Raw genomic sequence first — 14,711 nt, forward strand, 5'->3', positions numbered from 1 at the left:
TTATCACCTCTAGATAACATTTAAAACTTTTACGTCGAAGTGAATGCCTTTCTAAATGATTGTTCTGTAACTATTTATGCATATAACTAAGTAACTTGTAATGTATTTATGTTACTTAACCAGTCTTTTATGTTCAGAGCTTATACTCTCACTTCTATTTTCCCGTTTTCAAACTGGAATGCATATTTTAGCTCGCGTGTACTTAAGTGAGGGTTTGAAATTGTTTCAGTCAGAGCGTGTTCCACCCGTTGAATGTCACGTTACTAGTTGATATTCTACGAAAGCATTCCTGCGTACGGTGTTGCTTTATTCTTGAAGTTTGCGTTGTCATGCCAGTCTAGGTTAGACAGCTTGTGTTTAATTAATTATCTTTGCGTAGTCTTTGGCTAATTTCTACTTATATTTAGTTCAATTTGAATTAATTCTAATTTCTAGTCATAAATCTTGGCTGAGTTTCTTAAAACCAGGAGTTCCTTCTATTCAACTAATTTCAGTTCCTAATAAAAGGGTCTTTTACAGACACAGAGATAAGTCGCTTAGCTCTAAATCGAAGTCTTGACTTAGTTACCAAATAAGTAGTATGACTTAGTGTATGTTACAAATAATTAAACGAAACAAGTGAGACACTACAAAAGTAATTCAGATATGCCTTACTTAATTCCTTGCAAAAGAGCTGCGAACCGATTATCTTTAAGCTAGTCTTGGAAACCAATCTTGAGTTGTCCGATAAACTACTTAGTCAACAGTTTTTAATAGATCGGACATTTAGCCAACACGTCATTCAGGCAACAGGACATTGACTGGCATGTGCATTTAGCCGAAGGGACATTTAGCCACGTCTGACCGACAGCATATTTGGCCGACATATCCTTTAGTCGACTCGGATATGCGAAACTGTTTTATAATAAAAAGTATCTGTACTTAGGCGAAAAAGGTCCTGGATGAGGAGGTAAATGTACAAATACCCTATTTCCCTCCGTTATTTAATGTTGTAAAAATACATATAATACATGATATTGTTTACAAATAATTAAACAAATTAAATGCACGTGCCGATTTAATGGGTGTGTAGACTAAATGTCTTGTTCGGTAAATGTCCCTTTGGTTACACCGACGAGTCAACAAAATGACCTGTCAGCTAACAGCTGTTGGCTAAGAATTCGCAGTAGAGATTTTATAATATTGTATTCATTTCATGATAAATGAATAAATATGTTCTTTTTTAAAATATACAGATGCGTAAAATTAAAATTTTTATACATTTCTTCTACGAACTCAAATTCATACAGAAAAATGTGTATTTAGTTGGGTCTTATCCTTCTAACAATCTTTATACATAGATCTGTATTATGCAAAAGCATCTGAAAAAAATCATTTATCAAAATTATATATCACGTTCCCCCGAAGAAAAGACTAATTCAGAATTAAGAAAAAAAATTGGATTTCTTTAATGGGAAAAAAAAAAAAAACAAAAAAAAAAAAAGAAATTTTTACAAATAGGAATTTGTAATCCATTCTTGTATTTGCAAGACCCTGCACTGCAAGAGGTAGCTTCCAAAAACTTTTATCTGAAAATTTTCATTTTTTTCATTTTTAAGTTATTGTGTGCAGCATAATCTGTATAATGTTCCAACATTTCTCGCTAAAAAGCATATTTCATAATATTTTGGGTAATTATTTTCAGTTAGACAGCGGAGGATTTTCTTCTTACAGTAATTCGGTTGCGAGAAACATTGTCCATATTGAATTCGTTTTCTACATGCCGCATTATACAAATTAAAATTTTGTTTACTAAAACTTTTCCCCCATTTTACCAAAAGTTACCACTTTTGCATTTTTGAAGTCTATTTTATTTTATTCATTTCTTAAAGGGAATTATAGGTATCATCTAACAGTTTAAAACTTATTTAGCACTGCAATAATATTGAAACAGTATAGTATAATAAGAACTGTGAATGCATCTGTTTAAACTCACATCTTACAGGCGTGTTTAAATACAGTTATTCGGGATAACTTTAAAGGGGCGGAAAATTGCATTTTTCAAAATTGCTGAAATATTACATACACCCTGAACCCCATCATACACCGAAATCGATAAGTACGATCTAACTTATTTATGGATGATTTTGTTACTTTATTTACAGGTTTTCATCTCCATAACATAATGAATATTACAAAAGTAATTTTCCCCCTAATTATATTTACCTTGATTTCATGAAGAAAAATGATCATAGGAAAGTTTACGTTTTTAATAAAGATCGATATTTCTTTAAACTGTAAACATTTTGAGAGTTTCTTTTGTACAATTTTGTGTTATTTGATTTAAAGCTTCATTACAAAAGCCAGTCAGACACCACTAAACAGCTTTATTAATTGAAAGTTTGACAAGAAAACATTCCATTGAGAACAATTAGAGATGAAAAATCAGTCAAAACATATGACAAAAATAGATGATTGAAATATTTCTTAGGTAAACACATAGACTGGGAGTCTATTTGAAAAGAAGATGATGTCTGAAGCGAGGAATGAAGATCCAAAGATTAACAGAAATTTTCGAGAAGTACCTGAAACAAAAAGAAAATTTCAGTTATAAAATTAATTTAGACGTTTTGTGACTAACAAATATCTGAAATAAATTAGTTAATTTGGTATAATCATGTACTAATTGAAAATTAGTACATAACTGGCTTTAATTATTTTCCTTAATGTGATATCAATCGTTGATTTAAGTTCGAGATATTACTCCTTCCTTAAAACAACTTTCTAAAAATTCTGACTGTCTTGTGTCTAATATTAAAAAATATCTTTACCCAATCTAACACGTTATGTTAAAAGACATTATGTTTCTTTTGCCTCATAAATTTAGATTATTATAGATTTAGATTACTTAGATTTAATATTTATCTACTTCTGTGTAGGACACTATCAGTATACGAAGCTCATGCATGTGAAGCCGTCTTGATTTCAAACACTTCCTTATCTTTGTAAAACATCTTCAGAAATGCTTAGGATTGCGTTGCATGGAAGGGCATCTTATATTCAGATCACTACAGTAATTAACTTTTAATTAAATGATATTTTTTTCTCGAAGATCTCAAGATAAAGCCTTTTTCAAAGGAACAAATAGCATACACGATAACCGGATGTTGTAATCTTTACTTTCGTACTTAATGAAATGCATCAAAATAACCACAAGTAAATGTTTCATTTTAATTGCTTATGACTGTTAAATTTTAAGATATACTACTACTGGCTAAGAACCTATACCGAAGCCATTTTTAAGCCCTACTTCTAATAGATGTAATTTACCTTAACTACCACAGAATATATTAGAATGACTACGAGCCTAGTTTAAATTTATAATAATTTCAACGAGATTTAATATTTTTTTTTCTCTCTCCTAAGCCTAATCAATATATTTCTCTAGCTACAAAATTCACCAAGTTTAAGCATTTGGATGAAATTGTACATAATGCCTTCAAGAACTTGTTTTAAGAGAAAATCTGAAATATCATATTATATTTTAATTAAAAAATTAATAAATGGAAATAAATAATACTCGAAATCTTTTATATGCGTCATAAAATCTAACGGGAGGGGGGCTACGGAGTGCTAAAATTTTCATAATGCTTCCATTTCAACTATGTTCTGCATTTAGTTTTGTATTATTCTAGTATTCTGAACTATTTAAAAATTATCCTAATTTACTCGTTCTTTTGTTCTTTCCCCCGAAATAATAATTTTGTTATAATGCAATTTTGGGCTTACTGATGTTATAATAAATTTGGCAATAATGATGTTCTTTGAGAATACGTTAGAATAACAAATAACTGTAAACCTTTTCTAAATTAATTTTATTATATCCAATTTATTTTCCTCTAAATATTTAATTTCAAAAATTAACCATTAAAAATTTTTTAAAAGTTAAATTAAATATTCCAAAGTTTTTCGAGATGTGTTTACATATAGAAGATTAACTGCAGTTTAGATCAAGGCTTCCCAAAGAAGATTCCCTGAGAATCGATGAAATTTTAAAGAGAGTTTATGACCATTAGTTGATGGTCGATAACTGTTTGTGGTCGATTGGGCGTCGATAGCCGAATATGCACTGAAATAAAGAAATATGATCAATAAACTTGATAGTTAATTATTTATTTATATAAAGCTGTATCATGTAGTATAGAAAAATGCCATATAAAATATATAATTTATAAATATGATATATAAAATAAATATATATATTGAAAAATCTACTAACATTTTTTAATATATTTTAAAAATCAGTAATATTTTTTAATTATGTAGATTTATTATGCAATAAGTGCAAAATAAAAAAGCAGAAAGCAAGAACATAACAAAACACAGTAAAAAAAATACGAACGCAAAACCAGATTGGTGAACAAAAAACAAGTTAAACATTTTTGAACGAGATGATTTAATTATTAAATCAAACAATTTTATGCCAAATTTTAAAAACACTGCATGAGTGCATCAAATGCAGCCATCATATTAATAAAATCGAACTTTTGTGCTATTAGAAACTGCGAGTTTCTTACTGGAAACTTGATTATATTTGTGTAAAATTAAAAATGGTAAAATATAAATCTAACAAACTGTGTTTTTTTCATATATATGGAGAGAATATATCCATATATAAAGGTTTTTAAGATATAAGAGATTTATTATATTTTTCCATAGATAGAAGAAAATATATATTATATTATAGAGAAAAACTATATATTATATATTACAGAGGAAAATGCGAGGGGGGTCGATGAAGAAAACCATTCCTTTAAAAGGTTTCGATGCAAGAGAAAAAGGTTGGGAATCCCTGATTTAGATGAAGATATCAAAAGATGCTGCCGTTTTATAAAGTTAGGCTTTAGGTAAATTTAAGTATTTGTGTTTGAGAAACTATGACTAATGCGTATAAAATTCTGTAAATAAAATTTCAAATGTCAGTACAGTGATAAATTTAATAGAGGTCATATCATAAGAAATAATTTTTTTTGCTTTTATTTCTGCGTGAATGCAATAAATGTGTCTTTAGAATAAGTATACTTACTTTTAAACATGCACGGGTGAAGAAGGATGCTGGTTGGATGCATCTCTTTTAGAACGCACTACATCATCATACGCAAAATTCTGCCTTGAGTTCTGAAATTCTGCATCATTCAGCTCTAGCAGCTGTAAAGGAGAAAAATTTTGTGTCATGTGATATCATTTAAATATATATGTTGTAAAAGAGGCTGAAGAAAAATTAGCATTTTAAATAATAAGAATGAACATATCAAAAATTGAAATTTGGATATTTAAGCTACATGAACAAGATAATCAGCCTGTTTGAAGAGACCGAATATCTGAATTTTTCACTTTAAATATTTTATGAATTGTCGTTAAAAAAAAGAAAGTAATTAAGAAGCATCTTTTTTAAACATTTTCTATTTAATTTTTTAAACATTATTCTTTATTTTTATGCGCAGGAAACACTGAAATTTTTGAGACAGAGCCAAATAACACTCACTAAAAAACAATTATTGTTATATATGTGAATATGAATTCTTTCGTAACTGCAGACAATAATTTGTGGCAATAACTGCAGTCTATGTATAACTTTTGAAGGAAAGGAAAATGGAGCCGACTCTAGAACTTTATCACGCGTCTATGAGTTTAGAATGAGGCTAAATTAAGAAAAATGCCTTCAGTGTTTACAATTGGATTATGGAAATAAGCCAATTGTAAATACTGTATTTCGAGCTATATTCAGATGGTTTATAGAAATTCGCAGAGATCGAAATTCTTTTTTGGTTGAAAAACATACAGGAAGTCCTTTGTCAGCTAAAGTTCCAAGAAATGTTTCGGCTATTGTTCACCAATAATAATCGCTGTGCGTACCAAATGATACAAATGGGACTTAACATTGAACTTGTAGCTGTATATAAAATTATTCATAAAGAACTATAAGCGAAAAAATTAGTTTGCCGTAAAAATTAGTCTCCTATGAGTTAAAATAACACTAAAAACCAGATCATGCCAGAATCAGAAGGAACCCTAAAGTTTCTTAATGGTGGTGAATATCGCATTAGTATGTTATCTTAAAGCTAGTTTTTTTTGTTTTATAATCTTATTTTAAATCTTATTTTAGATTTAATTTTATTTCGAATAAACATTTTGTTTAGATATCTGTAGTTGATACCGGGTTTACGTTTTAGCAACTAAATTTTAACTTCTTTTCTTTCTGAATTTACGAATCCTAATTTCCATACAATACTCTATGCTATGAATAACTTCATAGCATAGAGTATTGTATGGGCGAAGTTTTGGCATTGATTCTTTTGGCATTGTGCGCTAATACATTTGAGATGCAAAGTAAATCTACAAAAAGTTTCAATTTCATAATGTAAAATATATTATCTATAAAAATATCTTAAAGTTTTTATCAGTTATCTTATGATTTAACAATTTCAACAAAATTTCAATTTCAAAATATACACAGTTATTAGTTACAAAAACTTTCCAACGTTTTATTAGTTATCTTCTAAATTTATGACACATGTTCTAATAATGGTTCTTATGTAAATTCATTAGATAGAATAATGTATGGGCAAGGTTTTTGCACTGTTCCATTCACATGCACTTCATGTTTTTCTAAATAAGCATTTATTCACCTTGAATGAATTCGCGTTGCGCACTAAAATCTCATCCGAGGTTCAAAATAAAGTGTGTGTTTTTGTAAATGGGACTCAAAAGTTCTTGATCAGAACATCCATTTAGTGAACTCTCGAATCACACAAGCTGTAGAATAATAGAATGAAATAGAAATAGAATGAGTTCTTTGTTATCCCTTAAGTTGCATTAATTAAGTCTGACTGAGCGAGATCATAAAAACGGATCTGCCTCAAATTATTTTATGTAACAATAACAGTAATATAAAATATTATTGAACTATTTTTAGACGTTTGGTTTCACAGTTATTAAGTTATTTCGATATGTGAAACCTATAAAAGGTTTGAATGGAATCCCTGGGATCCATAGAATATAACTGAAGACCATAGATAATTTGAGCTTAGCATTTCTGAGTTAATTTAAATTGAGATAAATTTATGAGTTTGGCTGCAAAATTTTCGAAATTTTGCAGAGAAAATATTTTTAACTTTATAATTTTAAAAACAATAGAAGAAAGGGAGACATTTTGAATTGAACTTTTACTTTTTGGTTTATTTCTAGTAATTGGAAAACATGGCAGAGAGTCTAAAACTCTCCGATTTTTATAACCAGTAAATTAGTAAATCATAACTTAAGCAATGCAGAGTTGGTAAAATCTTGATAGAATATGAAGAATAATAAAATAAACGAAGAAAAGGAATATAATAAGAAAACAATACTAAGTACTGGAAAAAGAAATTAGAAAGCGAATGGTAAGATAAACAGGATTAGATTATCTGATTATGATGATTATGGAAAGCACATCATGATAATTTGCGTAAGGAGTATGGTATCACATTTAATTTCACTAACAAAGTTGCTTTTAATTTACACTTTTCCTACATCCTCACTTCGCCACGGAGTTCGGTCTTTACAGAGATTACGAAGATGTGAGTAATGGAATGTAACTTCGAATACGGTCTCCCGTTTCCTATACTTATATTTAGAGAAGTTTTTACTCGTTATGAAAAAATACTACTATAAGAAGTTTTGCTCCCGTACGGCAAAAATTGAGCGGGTTATTTAATTTCAAAATTTGCAGTGTTTGATGTCCTTTTCAACTTGTCTTGAGGAATCGATTATACTATAATATCTAACCCCCTTTGCTACCATGCAATGTGATTATATCTCAATGTCAAAAATTGGCGGTTTCTCGCACAGGAGGGAAGATGATCACAACAGGGAAACAGTGTAAAAGTCCTTTTATTAATCACAACTCTACTCTTTAATAGAGAGGCACGAACTTCCTGCTTACTATAGCACCGACTACTTGGGGTGAAAACTTAAGATAATGTAACAATAAATTCAAAAGAAGTAGTGCTAAACTATGCAATTTAATTTAATATAACAGGCTGACTCAGAAACCTACACCGACGATAGACTAAACCAGCAATTCTTAACCTTTTGACTAACGCGTACCATCTAAACAAAAACTGAAAGCCACCACTACAAAGTACTACTACCACCACCACTCTTGAACAAAGCTCAAATCGCATAAATTTACGAGTGTTAGAGAAAAAACTCAATCAGGATGTTGGGGTTTTAATTTTTTAATTTAATAGTTAAAAATACTTTGCTTCTTTGTGTACAACCTATTTTTCTCTTGCGTACCACCGGTTAAGAAGTCCTGGACTAAACTCTTAGTAGCGTAGCCGCTATTCCGATTAACAGCTGGAGGACAGAATAGCAAACGTGCGCTTTCAACAATGAAATCCCGCTCTGCCTAACCTTTTCGTTCCAACAGATCTCTGTTCAATAACCTCTGTTCTGATTTCTGAAACCTCTGAACAATCTCTGAGAACAACCTCTGTTCTGATTTCTGAAACCTCTGAACAATCTCTGAGAACAACCTCTGTTCTGATTTCTGAAACGGTTGAACAGGACAGTTCCGATATTTTGGTATTGTTTCAGAAAAGATACCAAAATTAAAATAACTGGTTAGTAAAACTAAGGGAAACCCTACAATACATGTTAGAATAATTCGAGGAAATACGCTTGAATGAAGTGCAGCAAAAAAATGTGTATAATTTGATAGACCGTACAAGTGAGTCATGTAATCATCAGATTTTTTTTTTTAGTCCAAAGGGGCTTTGTCCCTGAAGAACTATAGTTTTCGTTTTGCGATTTTGCGTTGAATCGCTATAAATATCGGTTTCACTTTTCAAACTGTTGCCACCAAATGTTAGAATCCTGCATTATATTTGAAGAAATTAAATTATGAAAAATCTGCATAAATGTATGTATATTTCTCGCATTGTGATAAAATAACGGTACATAGAACCATCGAATTTTGAATGACGTAATCCTCCTATGAATATGGGCATGTGGAAGACCAAATTTGAAATTTGGAATTTGTTTCATGATCGATTTCATGTTTTGTAAAACTTTAACGAATTTTTGAGTAACAAACTCAACGATTTCAAAGCGAGCAATGGCAACACTTTACGGGGGGGGGGGAATTTTTATCTCCAGCGCGCGGAACTGTGTATCGGAAATTCTAAAGATAGACTCATTTTAAAATTATTTTGCGACATTGGTATTGAACTGAATTTTATGGTTTAAGTGCAAAGAACGGGATATTTAATAAATAAAGATAACACACAAAACGTTTAAAAAAAAAAAAAAAAAAAAAAAAAAACCGCTTCTCTGGACGTAATTTAAAATCTGAAGCCTTTCAGATTAAAAAAAATTTTTTTTTAAATTTATTTTTTAATTTGTAAGTTTATTGAAATTATTACATTAAATTTATTTTACAAATGAAGACTTTCAGACACAAAATAAGTCATACCATCAATAGCAAGCAATATAATAAAGTTCACTTATACAGAAAAAATACCAGACCATGAAACATATAGAAATTTTCGTATGATCCTGTGTCATCATCACATAAGTATTTTATTATCTACAAAATCAATTCATCCACGCGATATCTTTCAGCATATATTTCATGGTTCACGCTTTCTGCCATCGTAGAAGGCTGTCAAAATGTCGGTCTCGTATTTCTCATTTCGTGCAATATATCTTCGTCACCAGAGAAGCACTGTGAGAAGTTACAAATAGGATGACATCGTGCGACATCCACGCTTAGAGTAAGCTTTTCTAACAAGACGTTAAACGCAGTCGTGCATGGATAACTGGTAACCGCAGACTAGTCTGTGTTGATAAGGCAGCTTCATGTTGAAGATAATTCAGATATGTCTGTCGCTTCCTTTAAAAGAATAAGCATAAATAATTATTCGACACCTAGAATCAGTAGATTCGAAACGATTCTCATAGAAGAGTTCATATAAGCGAGTGTTATCGAGTGTCTGCAAATGGTCATTGTGATTCTGAAGCAGAATAACTAACTACATTTTATTTTTGAAATAGATGAACAATGAATGTAGGGGTTAATAAAAAGGCCCTTTTTCTATTTTTGAAGTGCGGTATTTCTATGAGAGACCCTTGGTTATGTGAAGGATCATTCGAGTCACGATGTTTTGATCAGTGATTCTCAAAATACTAATCGCGATTTGCCTATGGATAGTGAGATACTTTGGAGTGGATCGTTATGTATTTCTAAGCTTTATTTCTTTTTCTTTGTCGTATTTCTAACTGTACGCAATGTTTATATCGGAAAAGAGCTGCTCTCGTGTGAGGTATTTATGTTAATTAACAAATTATTATAATTAATTCAGACCTTTGCTATAACTTCCTCTTAACCATAGTCATCACCAGAATGTGAGCTTCTGGCAGCCTTGCCTGCTAGTTATTCATAACGTCAGCTTTGTCAGAGATTATTCCGGCTTTAGCCATTTTGACACCCAACGTTAAAAATGCGCCTTTAAAATATTTGAGTTAGCTTAAGAGGAACATTTTGTGTAGTCATCCGATCACATTACCTCAAATTTGAATTTCAATCAAATTCAGTTATTTTAAATCCCGGCAAGTGGAGGATTTTTTAAAAAAAATCCTTAACACATCGTCTGTCCTTAACTCATCCTAAGAATTTCAGCAAAAACTGTTCAATATTGCGTTCCATAAACAGTATTACTATTGTATAAAAAATATATAACAAGACATAAAGTATATTACTACAAATTGACCATCACTTTGTAGTAAATCTATTTGTGAAAGATACATAAATGAAATGCCTGGCATGGCAAACTGCCATTTTCCTGGCCAGGTTTTTGTGCTATAAGACAGAGGTCTCAAACTCGAATTACATGTGGGTCAAATGTACGATCTGCTAACATTTAATGAGTTCAATTTTTTTTAAATCAAAATGAAAATTTTTTATTAACAAATTAAAAGATATTTTAAATAAATTTAAAATTTTTGCTGACTAAATATTTATTAAAACATATATAAACAATAACATTAATATTTCAAAGGGTAATAGAAATTATATCACTTTCTATCTGAAATCTAAAGTTTCGGATTTGTAAAACAGTTTTAGTTGCAGCTTGTTACTCAAATATACTGATAGATAAATAGTGTCTTAGTCTTTAATTTAAAATAAAAAAATGTCTTAGTCTTTAATTTAAAATAGTTTATAATATTTTTAATTTAACATTAAGTAACTTGCTTAATTTAAACTAAAATTAAACAAATTATGAAAGCTTTCTATGTTTTTCAGAGATAATTAATTGAGTAAAAACTTGAGAATAAATAGTCTTTTTCTTTTATTTATTAAATTTTCTTCGACGGGCATATATTTTGCGTAAATAAGTATACACTTCTTTATTTCTTACTGCAGCTTGATAGTGGATATTGTTTCGATTCTGATAAACTGTGTAGGCCTGGAGAGCACTTACTGTAAATAATCTTCATCACGGATTGTAGATGCTCATCGGTCAATCGAGTTCTTTTCTTACTCATTTTTAACTGTGGAAGAAAAGGTATTCACATATCCCTAAACGAATTTTTAAACAAAGTGATTATTCTTTGTGCAAAACTCCGTAACTGAGTTTATTTACGTTTTGATAAGAACGAATAAAAGTTAATAAAATATGTATCTTTAAATCTTTAAGTGTTATATCGCACTGTAAATTTATTAGCTCAATTTATAAATTTTTCTGGTTTCTTACTGACTTTCGTTGCTTTTGATAGCAATGAAAATAAACTCGGATTTGAAAACAACTACAATCCTGAAATCGTCGCACCACCATATTTGCAACAAATATATAATTGAAATGTATTCTAGGGCCGTTAGTTTGTACTTTTTTCTTGAATATCCTGTATTTTTAGTATACTTCTTAATATACTGAATAATATAATTGTATATTTCTTAATTAATTGTTAATAAATTATAGAAAAAAATCTGAGGGGGCTCAAATTTTAATGGTTGTCCGAAAAGGTTTGTTAAGGTATTTCTATGCTCTCGCTGAGCTCGCAGTCTACCAGTCTGCTGTTCCACTCGCTCCTGCTAACCCATTTCTTTTTTACTTTTTAGCTTTATTATTACTCATCATTTTCATCGCATTTACGCCACATACAATTCAACAGCAAAATTACAAAAATTTTAAAAGCAGTATGTGTTCAGAACTCCCAATGAGGTGCTAAGTGTTGCATTTTTCTATTTTTTTCAGTCTATTCTCTGTTTGCCATATCCATACACTGTTTTTTTGAGTAAGATGGCTTGGAGAGTTTTGTTTATTAATATTTTGTGTGTTAAATTTATTAATTAAATAGCATGTTCTTTGAACTTACGCCACATAAAATTCAGCTGAATAGCAAAATCACAAAATATTTAAAAGCAGCATATTTTTAAGATTTCCGATATACAGTCTCGCTCCCGGTAAACAACAGTATTTTAATCCATACAGTATTGCCACTGCTTGCTGTCAAATTGTTGAGTTTGTTAAAAATTCATTAAAGTTTTAAAGTATATAAAATAGAAAATTTGAAATTCAAAATTCGGACTTCCAGGTGCTCATATTCGAGCGAAGGACTATGTTATTCAAAACAAGACGGCCCTAAGTACCGTCGTTTTTTAACAGTGCGGGAAACATGCATACATTCATGCAGATTCTTTATTATTTAATTTCTTTAAAAGTAACACAGGGCGATAATATTTCTTTGAAGCTATTTGAAAATTAATTTAGGCATTTAAAGTGATAGGCCGCTAAATCCCGTTTCGAAACTCATAGCTTATTATTATCGGACTAACGGCCTTTTGGGCTAATTATTAATTATTCGATTCGATTAGTTCATTAGGATCCTTTTTTGTCTTTATCTGCGGCGTTGAGTTATTCTTGCCGTTAGGCTTGCTTATATATATCCCTAAACAGATTTTTCAACAATTCTTCATCTTCAATTTTCTTCACTCTTAATCTGACATTAGGACAGAGCCAGCTTGGATGCCATTTCAGTTGTGAAACAGTTTGGCCAACTTATTTTCATTAGCCTTCATTTATATATTATACTTAATTTAAGTCAGAATTGTTGGTTACTGTAAGCATGAGTTGGTAGCGACTGTTCAACTTTATATGAGTTAATAAAAGTATTTTTTTTTTACCTTTTCCCTGTCTCTGTGGTCTTACAGGACACACTGATAATTCACAGATTGTCTTTTAGAATTCTGAATCTAGTTTATGCTACCTAAGAACACTAAACTATATGAACTCAATGTATTCATTTTAATTTTAAATATTTATTTCAGTAAAAGACATGTTATACATGTTAATTTATTTCTAAAACTTCTGATCAAATAAGTGAAACACTGCAAACTTATCCCGCAAATTATTTTGTTTTTCAACTGGAAAATATGGAGATGCAAACTGAGAAATTTCTGAAGTAGTCCTTCTGCGCATTCAGTAGACAAATGGAGAAAATTATCTATGCGTGAAAACTAAACATTTCCACGGAGATGTATTACATAGAAATCGCGTGTACAAATACTGGATAAATAGACTTAAAAGAATTTAACAAATGTTTCTTTAAATGTATTAAAAAGAAATAAGAACGCCTTTCTTCTCTCCTCCCAAGAGAAACCACAATGCTATTCATCATTATTCAAACTTCAAACAAGAGAAAACTAACAAAATGCAGTACTGGTTGGATAATTTTTGTCTCAGCCGTCTGTTTTGGTGATGTCCCAAAATAATTTAATCCCAAAACAGCCTTGACGATTTTATGCCCGGTTTAGCTCAATTCCCATATTAGCCTTCGTTTTCCAGTTTCTTCTATTTCTTTTTGCTTGTCGCACTATAGTGGACTCGTTACTTTAGAAGTTCTTTTAACAAGATCTTAGGAAAATGCAATATATTGAAAATCAGGAATAAATTGAAATGGAATGTATTGAAACTCAGAAAAGACAAAAATCTCTAGTTTAGGATGGCAGGTCGTTTAGACTGAAGCCGTCATATGAAAGTGGAAATATACATTAGGCTTGCCGATCTAACAGTTGCAATAGAAGTAATTATTCTTTTAAGTACAGAGGAGAAAGGTATTGACTAGAAAAGTCATATTTGAGTGATATGACATTAATAGAACCGTGTAAATTAAGGTCAAGAGTTTCTACTAAAATAATACAAAATAAAGTTAAAACCAAAATATTTATGCAATATTATTTTCGTAAAGAATCTTATCCAAAAGTGATAAATCGTGATTAAAAAGTGTTATGCCTTTATTATGTACCCATATTTATGTAAGAGCGTTGCAAAAACACACTTCGTGTTATAAATGATATGAAGGGATATTTCCTGATCGTTCTCGATTGGGAATAAAATTACTGAACCCTCTATTCTAGGTTCAGATGGGAAGAATTTTCCTTTTGGACCTGTGGGTTTTTTGAATTTCAATTACGGTGTTCGGCAGTGGACAGGGTCAGATTTAGGAGTTTATGGATGACGTACCTTTTGCACTAAATGAAATCGAACGGAATTCGCAAAACAATTCTGCAGTCCCGGAACCAGCTTTTTTATTCGTTTTAAAAGGGTTTATCGTACAATTTCTCAACCGGTAGAAATTATTCGTTTTAAAAGGGTTTATCATAGAATTTTTCAACCGGTAGAAATTAACGA

At 30.4% G+C, this 14,711-nt stretch overlaps 1 protein-coding gene across 1 annotated transcript in view; it reads right to left on the minus strand.

Moving 5' to 3' along the window:
• Positions 1 to 2,349: 2,349 nt before the first annotated feature.
• The window catches only part of Proc (Proctolin), an 84,143-nt gene continuing 71,781 nt past the window's right edge, over positions 2,350 to 14,711 (minus strand). The window contains exons 3-4 of the mRNA XM_085818927.1: positions 5,066 to 5,187; positions 2,350 to 2,564 (exon numbers count right to left, since the gene is read on the minus strand). Coding sequence (XP_085675053.1) covers positions 5,068 to 5,187 — 120 coding nt within the window. The 3' untranslated portion in view covers positions 2,350 to 2,564; positions 5,066 to 5,067. The remainder of the gene's footprint in view (positions 2,565 to 5,065; positions 5,188 to 14,711) is intronic.

The sequence above is a fragment of the Stegodyphus dumicola genome, chromosome 6 (genome assembly GCF_044657685.1).
Source record: "Stegodyphus dumicola isolate Sdum_Otavi_A_Nest chromosome 6, ASM4465768v1".
NCBI lineage: Eukaryota > Metazoa > Arthropoda > Arachnida > Araneae > Eresidae > Stegodyphus > Stegodyphus dumicola.